This window comes from Panthera tigris, chromosome D3, assembly GCF_018350195.1.
Source record: "Panthera tigris isolate Pti1 chromosome D3, P.tigris_Pti1_mat1.1, whole genome shotgun sequence".
Classification (NCBI taxonomy): domain Eukaryota; kingdom Metazoa; phylum Chordata; class Mammalia; order Carnivora; family Felidae; genus Panthera; species Panthera tigris.
The window spans coordinates 5,920,546-5,933,277 of record NC_056671.1 but is presented as its reverse complement, the minus strand read 5'-3'; the positions used below and the strand labels follow the sequence as shown (position 1 = coordinate 5,933,277).

Sequence of the window (12,732 nt, the reverse complement as noted above, 5' to 3'; positions counted from 1 at the left end):
CCAAACCGCTCGCAGGCGTAGAATGATTGTGAAGTGATTCTCCCAAGGAAAAGAGAGACCTTTGGCCAGGAAGTGGGGACGGGCGGGGACAGAGGGACTCCACTTTCTAGTCTAAAGTGTCAGGTGCCAAACTTCCTCCAAATTCTAGCTCCGGGGCCACGCAGGGTCTCCCTCCCCTAAGAAGCCTCCTTCACCGGTGGCAGCTTCGTACCTCCTGAATACCCGGGCACCTATAGTCCCCGCTAGTCACATGGCATTTAGCACCTGCTTCCTTGGGTCGGCATCAGACTTTCCACACATGGGTTGCAGACTCGTGAGGATGGGCGTAAGCACCAGCCCTGTCCTTTTCTGTATCTGTAAACCACACTGCAGGGCTGGGGTGTATTTTCTGTGAAGACGAGAGGGCTTCTGTGGGTCTCATTTAATAGCACCCCAAATGGGCAAGGCTACTTGTTTTCCGAAGCCCTTACACTTTGCAGCAGAGTTTTTCATCCTGGGCCCTAATGACATCAGGGGCAGGGTAGTTTTTAGTTGTGGGGCTGTCCTGGGCATTACAGGCTGGTTGGCTGTGTCCCTGGCTTCTACCTACTAGATGCCATCAGCACCCCAGCCCCACACACACATAAGCCGGGGCGACCAAAGACGTCTCCAGACATTGCCGGATGTCTCTTGGGGGCACAGTTGTCCCTGGTTGAGTACGCTCACGGTAACCCTCCCAGGTAAGCAGGAGACGTTTGTTCCTTCCACTTCAATGAGGAGACTGAGGCTCAGAGGGGTTTATACATGGGGTGTCAGTCTTGGGCCTCAGAATCAGGCCACAAGCCCTGCTCCTTGAGCTTGGCATCTACGGCTCTTCCACTGATGCTGTGCCCCTTTCATTTAAGTGCCTAGAGGGACGATCCCACCCCTTCCCCGCCCCTCCGAGGCTGAAAAACTCATTGTGTCTTTGTTCTCTAGGGATCGTACCCGCGCTTTTCCCAGAAGAGGAAAAGGAGTCTATCCTCAGTCAGATTGGACAAGAAGCTCTGAAGCAAGGGACGAGCCCGGCCAAGGAATCCGTGTGGCAGTACTTTGTGAACAAGAGCGCAAATAACCTGCACATTGTCCTGGGCATGTCGCCGGTGGGGGACACCCTGAGGACGCGGTGCAGAAATTTCCCAGGTGCCCCTGAGCTGAGTCTGCAAATGGGTTTTTCCCCTTCGGCAGGGCATTCCCAGCAAAGTGAAACAGGAGATGGTCACTGGGCGGAAATTCGGGCCCTGCAGCGTAGGGTGAGACCCGCTCTGCCCCTCGCGATCGCCGGCGGGCTCTCGTGCTGCCCACGGTGGACAGTGTCCTCCAACAACGAGGAAATGCTCACAGGCCCAGGTGCACGGCCCGAAGCGAGCTCCCTGCTCTCTTCCATTTGAACCGTTTTGCCAGCCTCGTGGAAGGTGCAATACCTGGACCTCTAGAGCAGAGGTTCTGAATTGGGGGGTGATTTCCGGCCCCATCCCGGGGCCATCCGTCAATGCCTGGAGACGGTTTTGGTTGTCACATCGGGTGGGCGGGGGAGTGTACTACTGACATCTAGTTGACAGAGGCCAGGGTTTTGCCCAACTTTCTATGCTGCACAGACAGCCCCGCGATAGAGGGTCATCCAGCCCAAATGTCAGCCGCGCTGCGGTTGAGAAACTCTGCTTTGGGTGAATTATTCTTGGGTGCGTCCCGCTCCTTCTCCAGCGTGCCGGGTGCTGAAGACCGTGTCAACGTCCGTGATCGTCTCAAGGTTGCAGGCTGACCATCTCTTTTCGTCTCTTCTTTTCAAGGTCTTGTAAATAACACCGGTATCGACTGGTTCATGCCCTGGCCCCCTCAAGCCCTGCATGCAGTCGCTAAGTCATTTCTAGGTACGTGACAGCTACTGTGGGGCCCCGTTAATGATGTAACAAAATAACGTAATGCTTTTCTGACTTTGACTTTTGGTCCAGTAGCTCCCTTCATCGTTAACCCCCATGGCCACGAATGGTTTTTAAGTTTGTCAGTGTGTTTTTGGTTTATATTGTGTTTTAATCTAAAGAGATTGCAGGGGACTTACAAGGATAACTTAGGAGACAATTGATCAGGTATTATCCAAAGCAGGCGTTGGTACACCATGGCCTTTGGGCCAAATGTGGCCCGTGGCTCGTTTTGGTAAATAAAGGGTGATTGGGACACTGACTCATTGGTCAATGACCGTGGTGTCTATGGCTGTTTTTAGGCCACAATTGCAAGGTTGAATAATTATAGGAGAGACCATACGGCCCATGAAGCCTGAATACTTACTGTTTAGCTCTTTACAGAAAAAGTATACCGTTTCCTGACCCAAGAGATACCTGAAGGACCTTTTAGAGGACTGATTATCAATCCGTGCTGAATTTGCTGTATAGTTTCAAGCACCTAAGCCCTCGATTATTAATTTTAATCTTCAGCATAAGAAAGCAAGTCAGTTCGTCTTCAGGGAAAAATCTTTTTATCTGGACCTAACTTGAGCAGATTCACGCCAAAAGACACTGGGTGACCCCGTAAATGGCTTCCACCTTATAACTATGTATTCAGTAAATAAATAACTTGTCCCTTTATGCAGGGAGAGCTCATGTTTTTAATCAAAATGTACTTTCATGGGTAAAGGGGCTAAGAGAATGGCTCTGTCCTGCTGATGTGGCTCAGGGATCAGCAAGCTTTTTCTGGAAAGGACCGCATGGTAAATATTTTCAGCTTTGTGGGTCATACAGTCTTATTGCAACTACTCAGCTCTGCCATCGTGTCATGAAAGCAGTCAGCGACAATATGTAGGTGAACGGGTGTAGCTGTGTTCCGATAAAACTTTGTTTACAAAAACAGGTGGTGGGCCGGCTTTGTCCCGCGTGGTTTGCCAACCCCCGTATCCACGCGTCTTAGCTTCCAGAGATGTGCTAGCCACCTCCCTGTGTTGGCACTTGGTTGTGCTCTCAGCCTTGAGTGCTTCCGCGTCATCACACCGCGTGGAATTTGCTGCGAATTTTTTTCTTGGAATAGATTCCCCGGCGTTGGGATAACTGTGCCCCAGAGTATGGATGTGGGTGAGGCAGTTTTTCACGCATGCTGGAAATAGGCCTGTGGGCTGTGGTTTGCTGGCCCCCCCGGTATGATTTAAGATCACATCTGCAGCATCTGGCTGAATGGTTACTTTGGGTCAATCTTGTCTTCCTTCATTTTAATTGAAGACACATTCTGCTTTGAGGTGAGTGTGTTTCGCCATCTGTTAGATAAACCAAGATAAACCAAGATCAGCACCAGAAGAGAGGACTGACTGTTTCAACAGACTTAAAGGAAGACCCTCCTTGTGGCCACTCTGTGCTGGGCGCAAGGGATAGAGCCAGAGACACTGGATGCATTTCCTTCCTGCAATTCCAAGCCCCTCCCCGGACAGTGTCATAGCCATCCAAGGGACAGAGCTCCCTACCCACAGGGAAAGAGAAACTGCCACGGCACAGATTGGTCCTGTGGTCCAGAAAAGCCACCAACCAAGTGATAGCTACTCTTTTGCTTTCCTTTTCTATTAAATATTTTTATATCAGGGCACTAGGGTGGCTCAGTCAGTTAAGCATCTGACTCTTGATTTCGGCTCAGGTCGTGATCTCACAGTTTGGGAGATTGAGCCCCGAGTCGGGCTCCGTGCTGACAGTGTAGAGCCTGCTTGGGATTCTCTCTCTCTCTGTGTCCCTCCCCTCCGCCATCCCTCAAAATAAATAAATGAACTTAAAAAAAACATTTAAAAATGTATTTTTATCTCATTTTTTTCAGTAAAACATCTATAACATAAAATTTGCCATTTTAACCATTTTTTTAAAAAAAGATTTTAATGTTTATTTCAGAGAGAGAGAGAGAGAGAGACAGAGTGTGAGCAGGGATCAGGCAGAAAGAGAGGGAGACACAGAATCTGAAGCAGGCTCCAGGCTCTGAGCTGTCAGCACAGAGCCCGACGTGGGGCTTGAGCTCACGAACTATGAGATCATGACCTGAGCCGAAATCGGACGCTTAACCGACTGAGCCACCCAGGTGCCCCGCCATTTTAACCATTTTTAGGAGTAGAGTCAGTGGCCTGAAGAACATTCACACTGTTGTGCAGCCATCATCATCCATCTCCAGATCTCTTTTCATCTTGTAAAACTGAAACTGTCCCCATAAAACACGAACTTCCTGTTCCCCCAGCCCCTGGTAACCCCCTTCTACTTTCTGTCTCTGAATCTGGCTGTTCTTGACACTTCGTATGAAGTCGAATCACAGAACGTTTGTCCTTTTGTGTCTGGCTTCTTGTACTCAGCACGTGTTTGAGGCTCATCCGCGTTGTATCGTGTGTCGGGATTTCCTTTCTTTTTACGACTGGGTGATCTCCCGTCGTGTGGATGGACCATATTCTGTTTATCCATTTGTCTGTTGATGGACGTGTGGGTCACTTCCACGTTTGGCTGTTGTGAATAGTGTGGCTGTGAACATTGGCCTACATGAATCTCCTTGAGTCCGTTTTTCAGGTCTTTCTGGGCACATGCCTCAGAGCAGAATTGCTGAGTCACAGGGAATTCCATGTTTAGCTGCGGGAAGCTCCTCTTTTCCGTGTGTAAGAGGCATTTTTCTCTGTCCCTTTCTCTTCAGGGACTAATCCGATGATCCCAGTGGAAAACATAGATGGTGTGGTAGAGCATGTTGTCTTGGTCCACGAGTCCGTGGGTGAATTCAGCAAACGATTTCTACAGAAACTGAGGCGTAGCAACTACGTAACTCCCAAAAATTACCTTGATTTTATTAACACGTATTCGAAGTTACTGGACGAGAAAACTCAGTGTAACATAGGTAAGACTTGGGAACGGGGCGGTGAACACGTAAGGATCCAACTGATGACCTTTTCTTTAAGCAGGCGTTTCTTAGCAAGACGGGGAATAATCAGGATCGAGGTGAAGTGTAGCACGCTCCGGATCTTTCATCTCAGAGTGATTCTTCTGGGTGGGCAGGGGGCTGTCACGCTCTTACTTTTATTCATCCGTGTTGGGTCATGCGTTTTGTAGCTCTCCGTTTTCCCTGCTTAGAGATACGGTCTGATGGCAGCAACGTGCTCTGTTGGAAAGTGCTCTTGAAAATGCTGTGGCTCTAGCTGTTGGCCAGATGAAGCGCTGTTTTCAGAAATACATTCGTTTTGGCCGATGCTGTCTCAGCGTGGCAGTGGAGGTGATGTTGATGCCAACATCTCCTGGAGATTTTTTTTTTTTTTCGGTTGAGCCCAAGTTGGACGAATCACAGTGAGGCCGCTGGCACGCTTCCCCGGGCGTACTGGCAACGGTGCTCACCTTGGTGATGGGTACGGGTCCTCTCTTTCCTCAGCCCAGTGCAAGCGTCTGGAGGGGGGGCTGGACAAGCTGAAGGAGGCCACCATCCAGCTGGATGAGCTGAACCAGAAGCTGGCCGAGCAGAAGGTCGTACTGGCGGAGAAGTCGGCCGCCTGCGAGGCCCTGTTGGAGGAGATTGCCACCAACACGGCCATAGGTGAGTGTGGGGCCAGCTCTGGGGGCAGGGACCCCCCAGATGGGGCGGGGCTCCACTGGGGGACATTCCTGAGAAGCCACTTGGAAGGCCACTGTTTTTCTCCTGAGCACGATGCACATTCCCGCATGTGGACTTTGCAGGCCGCTCCCACCGGTTGCCCGCCACACCGAGCTCGCCTGCGGGTTATTCCAGCCCCTTCCCACGCGGCCCAGCCCCAGTCCCATCTCCCCTGAGACCCTTCCCCTGCCGACCCCTCTTCTTGGCCCCCTGACTGTTGTGATGGTTCCCGCTCTGCTTTTCGGTTCTGACGGTTTCACAGTTGTGACCTTGCTCCCTTCTTCCCATGCACTTGTCTTCCTGCTGCTCCAGCAAGAAACTCTCTCTTGGGACCGGGATCCTTCATAGCGTCAGGGCCCATATGCGCTTTGCGCTCTGTAGACGCTCGGCCCACGCTTGCTTCTTGACCGTGAAGATGAATCCCGAGAGAATGCCTCATTGGAAAATATTAGGGCATCCAGCGAACGTTCAGTATGTTTATTGAACACCCACCGTATTGGTTCCCTAGGGCCATCTGGTGAAGCAAAGTCAGCATAAATTTTCGCAGGGCCCCAGGGCACACAGGATTGTGACACACCAAGGTGGTGACGAGCATGGCTGTGATGCTCCGGTCCTTGTGCTCCGGTCCCAGCTGGGTGCTCTCAGACAGGTGACAGTGTATTTGTTTCCTAGAGTTGCCCTAACAAATGGCCACACCTGGGTGGGTGGGGGGGGGGCTTCAAACAACACTTGGCTCTCTTACGGTTTTGGAGGCCAGATTTGGAGATCGGCAGGACCAGGCCTCCTTCCTCCTTGCTTCTACCAGCTTCTGGTGGTTTGCTGGCAGTCCTTGGCTTTTAGGTTTATCTCAGTGTCTACCACCACTGGGACATTATCTCCTTCCCTCTGTGTTTCTGAGTCTTCCCATGGTCTCCTTATAAGGATACAAGCTATTGGATTTGGGGACCACCCTAACCCAGTATGACCTCATGTGAACTAGGATCTACAAAGACCCTCTTTCCCAATAAGGTCACATTCTGAGGTTCCCAGGTGGACGTGGACAGTGGGGAGACACTCTTCAACCCAGTATACCTACTATGAACCAAAGCCTGTTCTAAACATTAGGGTTACAGACCTTGGGGAGATGCTCACATTCTAGTGAGTGGAACCAGACAATCAATGAGCCAATAATTAGATCAACTTCCAGATTTTGATCAATGTCATGAAGCAGATAGAGAGATGAGGTCTAGGGTGACAGAGGGGGCAGGGCACCTTAGGAGGGGTGGTTCTGAGCCAGGCCTGAATAAATATAAGAAAAGGTGACGAGAAGCAGGGAGATCTCAGTGAGCCGGAAAGAGGGAGGGTGGCCCTAGTGTCCTCAGCTAACACTGGCCACACAGGGTTGGGGGACTGTCCTGTGGGATGGAGTGGTGGGACATGGGTGGGCCAGTCAGAGCAGCTGTCCTGCTGTTGGAGACCCCGTGCCCCGTAAGGTTTCTGTTCTAGCAGGAACACCCAAGGCCGCCATATTGGACAAAGCTCGTTAGATCCCCTGACAGCCCAGCACCAGCCTTGGAGGGCTGCGGGCTGCTTTGTGTCAGTGGTGATGGTCCCCCCACCTCCGTGCCCAGTAGTTTCACTAACCTCCCCTTCCTCCTGTAGCTGAGGAGAAGAAGAAGCTTGCAGAGGAGAAAGCCATGGAGATAGAAGAACAAAACAAGATCATTGCGGTGGAGAAGGCTGAGGCCGAGACAGCCCTCGCCGAGGTCATGCCCATGCTGGAGGCTGCCAAGCTGGAATTGCAGAAGCTGGACAAATCCGATGTGACTGAGATTAGGTAACTGGTGGCAGTTTCCAAGTGTGCTTGGCCGCCCGTATCAGTCCTGACAGCAACTACGATAATCACGGCGGCCAGGCATTTGTGGAGCCACGTCGCGTGCCGGCCACTGTGCTAAGCACTCTCCGTGGTGGGTACCGTTAGTGCTGTTCTTATCCTCGTTTGCAGAAGAGGAAAGTGGGGCGCAGGACGGTAAGATGGCTCGCCCCAGGTCCCCCAGCCGGGAGGTAGCGGAGCCTGTTGACTTTGGACCCAGGCTGACTCACAGGGGGGGACTGAGTTCCAGAGCGGGGTGTGTGGGAGGAGGTGGGGTTTGTCAGCCGATGCTTTTTTCGGGAAACACGACACGAGCGTCTGTCCGGGGCGCTTGACGCGGGGGGCCGGAGCCCTGCTGAAAATAGCTTGACAAAGATGTGCCACAAGCTGAGAGTCGACTGGGGAGGCTCTGATCCAGCTCTAGCCAGATGGGCTTGTGAGGGGTGGGGAGAGGGGCTCTTTATTGTGGCTCCCGGACCTTTGGCGAGTCAATTTGTAAAATGCCTGTCCCCCCTGCAGCCCCACAGGACTTCCAGGGAAAGGGGCCTGGTGTGGGGCTGGTGGGTGAGCTTTCTCCCGCGTTGTGTGGGGCTCCTTAGGGCACCGTTAATGGATCTCGCTCATCAACTCGGCACGAGACTGAAGGCAGGAAGGAACACTCCCCCATCTGCCTGCCCCTCTGCTTATGTCGCCCAGCCCCACACACGTCTCCCCCTGGTCCGGGACCCTCAGCTCTCTCCTCTCTCCCCATCACCTCCTTGCTTTCAGAAAGGGTTGGGGTCTTCTGGCCCCACAGTCCGGTCTCCTGTGAGAGAGACTCCTGTTTCCAAGCCCGTGGTTGACTCTCCGTCTTAGGCTCCCGGCAGAACGATGCTTGTTCTCTGTGCTCGTCTCTCTTCCTTCCTTGTCAAAGGCTGGGCCCTTGGCATTTGTTTATTAGTGAGACATGTGGACTTGAAACCGAACGTCCAGCTCATTCCAGGGCAGGGGACTTAAGCAGCTCTCGGGAGGTCACCTGCGGATACTGCTGTCGGCAGAGGTCATCATTTCGGCTTTGCAAAGCGTGGTTGAATGAAGGCGTAAGGATGGACGTTTTAAGATCGCAGTCGTACGTGTCAGAAGTTCGGACGGGGGTGCAGAACAAAGCAGAAACGCATACGAAGCTGAGTTGTAGGACAGACCGTCAGCGTACACATATTCAAGGGAAACGGCCAACGCCGGTTATACAAATGTTGGGCACCACTCCCAGGTCAGCGGCATAAAAACACCGTGAGAGCAGAGAGTCGGGAAGGAGTTTTGAAGGGGATTTGTTTGGAGAGAAGGGGCTGTGAGTCCCCGGCTCGACCCAAGGGCGAGGGGGAGACGGGGCTCCTACAGGACCAAATGGAGAGCTTGCTGTGTGTCCCCGGCAGCTGGTGGGGGATGCCCGTATCTCGCCTGAGACAGGTGCAAGAGGGTGCTCGAGTCATTTCTGAGAAAGCACAAGTGGCCTATGACCTGAAGGGACTAGTTTCTGGAAATGTAATTATGGGAGTAGGTAATGTGTTCGTGTATGGCTCTGCCTCTTACGGGGGGATGTGACCTCAGGTAAGTCACCTAACCTCTCTGTGCTCCAGTGTCCTCATCTGTAAGACGAGGCTGATAATAATTGTCCCCATGGCCTCAGGGCTGTTGTGAACTATTATACGAAGAGCTCTCCGGACCACACAGTGGGCGTCAAGTAAGCATTAGCTAGGATGGTCCCAACATCTCAGTGACATGATGTGAAAGCCCCCTCCCGACCGCCCCATCAGCTTAGTCCCCCTCCTTCCCCCCCCCACCTGCCCCCCAACACAGCAGGTACCCATTGCCTTTTGGTTCTCACATGTCATCCAGAGGGTTTTTGTGCATGGTCACGGCAACCGGGCATATAAGTGTCTCTTCAGTTCCTGACTGTAGATTCTAAAGGTTACTGGAACAAGGGATACCTGTGTATTTTCTTCCTTCTCTTTTTGGTGTGTAAACGGTCACACACCGTATGCATTTTTCTACATCTTGGCTTTTCCACCGAACAGTGCATTTTGGAGATGTTTTGCGTGTCAACATATGATGAACTTCCCCAATATCTAAAAAGAGTCCATCACATTCCTTTGTACGGTGGCTGTGTTGTCATCTATTTAACCGGCCCCAGTTTCCGAATCTTTAGCTTGTTGCCAGCCTTTTGCCTTTACAAACCGCATGGCAAAGAATAGCACCGACCGCACTTCATGGCGCAGCCGGGCAAGTCCGCCGCGGGGATGCTTTTCCAGAAGCGGAACTGCCGAGTCCAAGGGTGTGTGCGTTTATGAGGTCTACAGCTGTTGTTTAGCGCTCTCCCTGGGGTGGAACCAATTTACACTCCACTGACAGTCCATGGGAGTGCCTGCTTTTCCATAGCCTCACCAACAGAGAGCATCATCACACGTTTGAATTTTTGCTGGTTATGTAGATGAAAAATTGTATTTGTGTAGTTTTAATGTGCATCCCCCTTATTGTGAGTGAGGCTGGCCTTTTTTCATATGTGAAAGACGTGTGTTAGGTTTGTGTGTATTTCCTTTTCTGTGAACTGTTTATACACTTTGCCCACTTATCTGTTGAATTGTTGTTATTGTTGCTTTCTTTTCTTGTCCGTTTCCAGTGGATTTTTATGTAATAGGGAGGTGAGCTTTTTATCCACGATGTGAATTGCAGATATCTTCCCCTGTGGTTCATTGGCCATTCGACTTTGCTTGTGAGTTTTGTGTGTGTGTTTGTGTTTGCTGTGCATAAGATTTTTATGTGGCAAATTTTAGCAATGTTTTAGTTTGTGGATCTCGGATATTATGTCATCCTTAAAAGGCCTTAAAAATGAAAGATTGTAAGACAATCTCCCCATGATTTCTTCCTGTGCATTTACAGTTTAATTCTCTATGGTTAAATAGTTGATCTTTTGGGGATTTTTCCTGGGGTTCAGTGCGAACCCAGTGGATCCAATTTTATTTTTATCCAAATTTATTTTTTCCAGACGACTACAATCTGGCTCTCCGTAGGTCATTTGGATGTCAAGTGTGGCGAGCCAGCACTTACATCTTGACAATTTCATAATCCTTTCATTCTTTAAATAGCACTTTCTTTCTACGAGGCTCAATCCCCTTTGTAGAAATCATCGGATGTTAAGCCAGGAAGATTAGGAGTCACGAAGATTAGAAGTGGACGTTCCTCTGTAGTATAAAAGGCTCCCTTTGTTACCGGCTTGTGGTTTTACTTTTCTTCGTTCCATTCGTTCGGTAGTCTCTGGGTGCCCACCACCCGCCCACCGACCCTGTGCCGGCACTGGGGCTGAGCAAGGTCTTTACTGCATTCAGCTGACACTCTCGGGGAGGCACGGGTGTTTGTGCAGGAATCCCACGTGGACAGTAAGATCACCCAGGAGAAGGTTAGGACGGGGAGATCTTTGCTGCTACGACCACGGATAACGGGGGAACCTGACCTAGTCGGGGCAGGGGGTAGTCAGGGAAAGTATTCCCCAGGAAGTGACATGCAAACTGAGACGTGGCTAGAGAATATGGATTCACCGGCTGTAGGATAGAGGCTAGAGGCGGCCGTCTCTGAGACTGGAAGGAGCTTGGCCCGAGGGCAAAATGGAGACAGAGTGTCTGAGTTAGAGTGAGGGAAGGTGGGGAGTCGGGGCTGTAAGGATTCTTTCCCTCCGGGGAGCGGGCATATCGTCACCATCTTTCTCTCACCTGTTTCTTTTGTGGTAGGAGAAAAGAATCAAATGAAACAGGAATGTTTCTATTTCCCAGACTGACCACCTCAGGATGACTAACACCTCAGTTATCCTGTGTTACGAAGGCGACGCATTCTGTATACACGAGGTGCCCGGGACTCGTTTGTAAGCTGACAGCGGAGGGCTTCGCTTTCATAGACTCACAGGGTTTCCGAGTGGGAAGGTCTGGCTCTGTTTCCCCATTTTGCAGATGGGAAAACTGAGAACCCTGGATAGTTTATAACTTGCCCAAGGTCTCGGGATCCTTCACTGAGGCCGGGGCTCTTCCCGTCTTATATCTGAAAGCCTCTCACTGCCTCTGTCCTCTTCTGATTAGTCAAAGATCAGTGGCCTGGGCCTGGCCTTCATCAACCCTGAAGGAAACCTTTCAGAAACAGTTGACAGCGTCGCCTGCTTTCGTAAGACCTAGTGGCGGCCTCATTGAACCTTCCCCTGGTGACTCAGGACCATTACTTTAATCATCCGTCTTTGTGCCGGAGTCATCGCCCTGGCTTGTCCTTACCCCGCGTGGCTCCTTCTCTCCGCTCTCGTCTGCAGGCGAGTGGGTGGGGGTCCTGGGGCTGGGATGGGTGGGGCGTTTGCCCAGTACGGAAAGTCTCCATAGCGCTGTGCTGGCCGCGTTGTTCTCGCTCTCTCGCTCCCTCCCGCCCTCCTTCTCGCCTCTGGGTCACCCTGGCCTCCTGCTGGAATGGCTGGGCTCCTGCCTCGCCTCCCCCCGGGCTGCCCTCTGCCCTTCTGGGGCCTCTGTCATCTCTGCTCTTCTCTCTTTCTTTTCCTTCCCTCCATCACTTTCTTTACGCTTCTGTCTCTCTTCACGGTTTTGGTGTCTGCACAGCTCATCTGGGTCGTGGGTACTTTGCCCAGCAGCAGGCAGCCAAGCGGTCCCCCTGGGTCCAGTTAACGTGCCGCCTGTTCCTTCCCAGGTCTTTGTGCTGCTGTGCCGTCCCCTGCTTCTTTGGGTCTCGGTTCCCTGAGGGTTGAGGGCGCTGGACGTCTGATCGTTGGATCAGCAGAGTGGCGGTCTGGTCTCATCAAAGACAAAGGCAACAGGGGTGACATAGACCGGAAGGAGCCCGGATGTGGGGACCCCGGACCCCACGGGCTGTGTGAACATAGGCAGGCTTTGTGAAACGCTGAGCCCTGTCTCTTCATCTAGTAAATGGATGGCAGTAATGAGAGTGGTTACGCTGTAGAGTCTAAGGAGCCACCCGAGGTGTAATTAGAAACACAGATTCTCAGGCTCCACCCTGACCTACTGACTCAGATGCTTGGGGTGGCCTGGGTTTGCATTTTAAATGACACCCGCCCCCGTGATTCTGATGCCGTCAGCCTGATCTGGCGCCTGATGGAGGAGACCAGTCCCTGACTTGGAGAAGCTCACCCGAGGAGCCCAAGTCGGTGTTGGGATGTGGCTTCCTTGGCTTCCACGCAGCGTCACCTCCAAGAGATGACTCTCGGTTGAGCCACGTTTTCTGGAACTCTCATTTAGGCTAGGTCC

General features: G+C 51.9%; 1 protein-coding gene across 4 annotated transcripts in view; it reads left to right on the top strand.

Annotated features, from left to right (window-relative positions):
• The window catches only part of DNAH10 (dynein axonemal heavy chain 10), a 151,881-nt gene that overhangs the window by 118,481 nt on the left and 20,668 nt on the right, over positions 1 to 12,732 (top strand). For all 4 annotated transcript variants that reach the window (XM_042961467.1, XM_042961466.1, XM_042961468.1 and 1 more), the window contains 5 exons: positions 958 to 1,161; positions 1,809 to 1,889; positions 4,654 to 4,851; positions 5,377 to 5,538; positions 7,237 to 7,411. In XM_042961467.1, the coding sequence (XP_042817401.1) occupies positions 958 to 1,161; positions 1,809 to 1,889; positions 4,654 to 4,851; positions 5,377 to 5,538; positions 7,237 to 7,411 (820 nt within the window). The remainder of the gene's footprint in view (positions 1 to 957; positions 1,162 to 1,808; positions 1,890 to 4,653; positions 4,852 to 5,376; positions 5,539 to 7,236; positions 7,412 to 12,732) is intronic.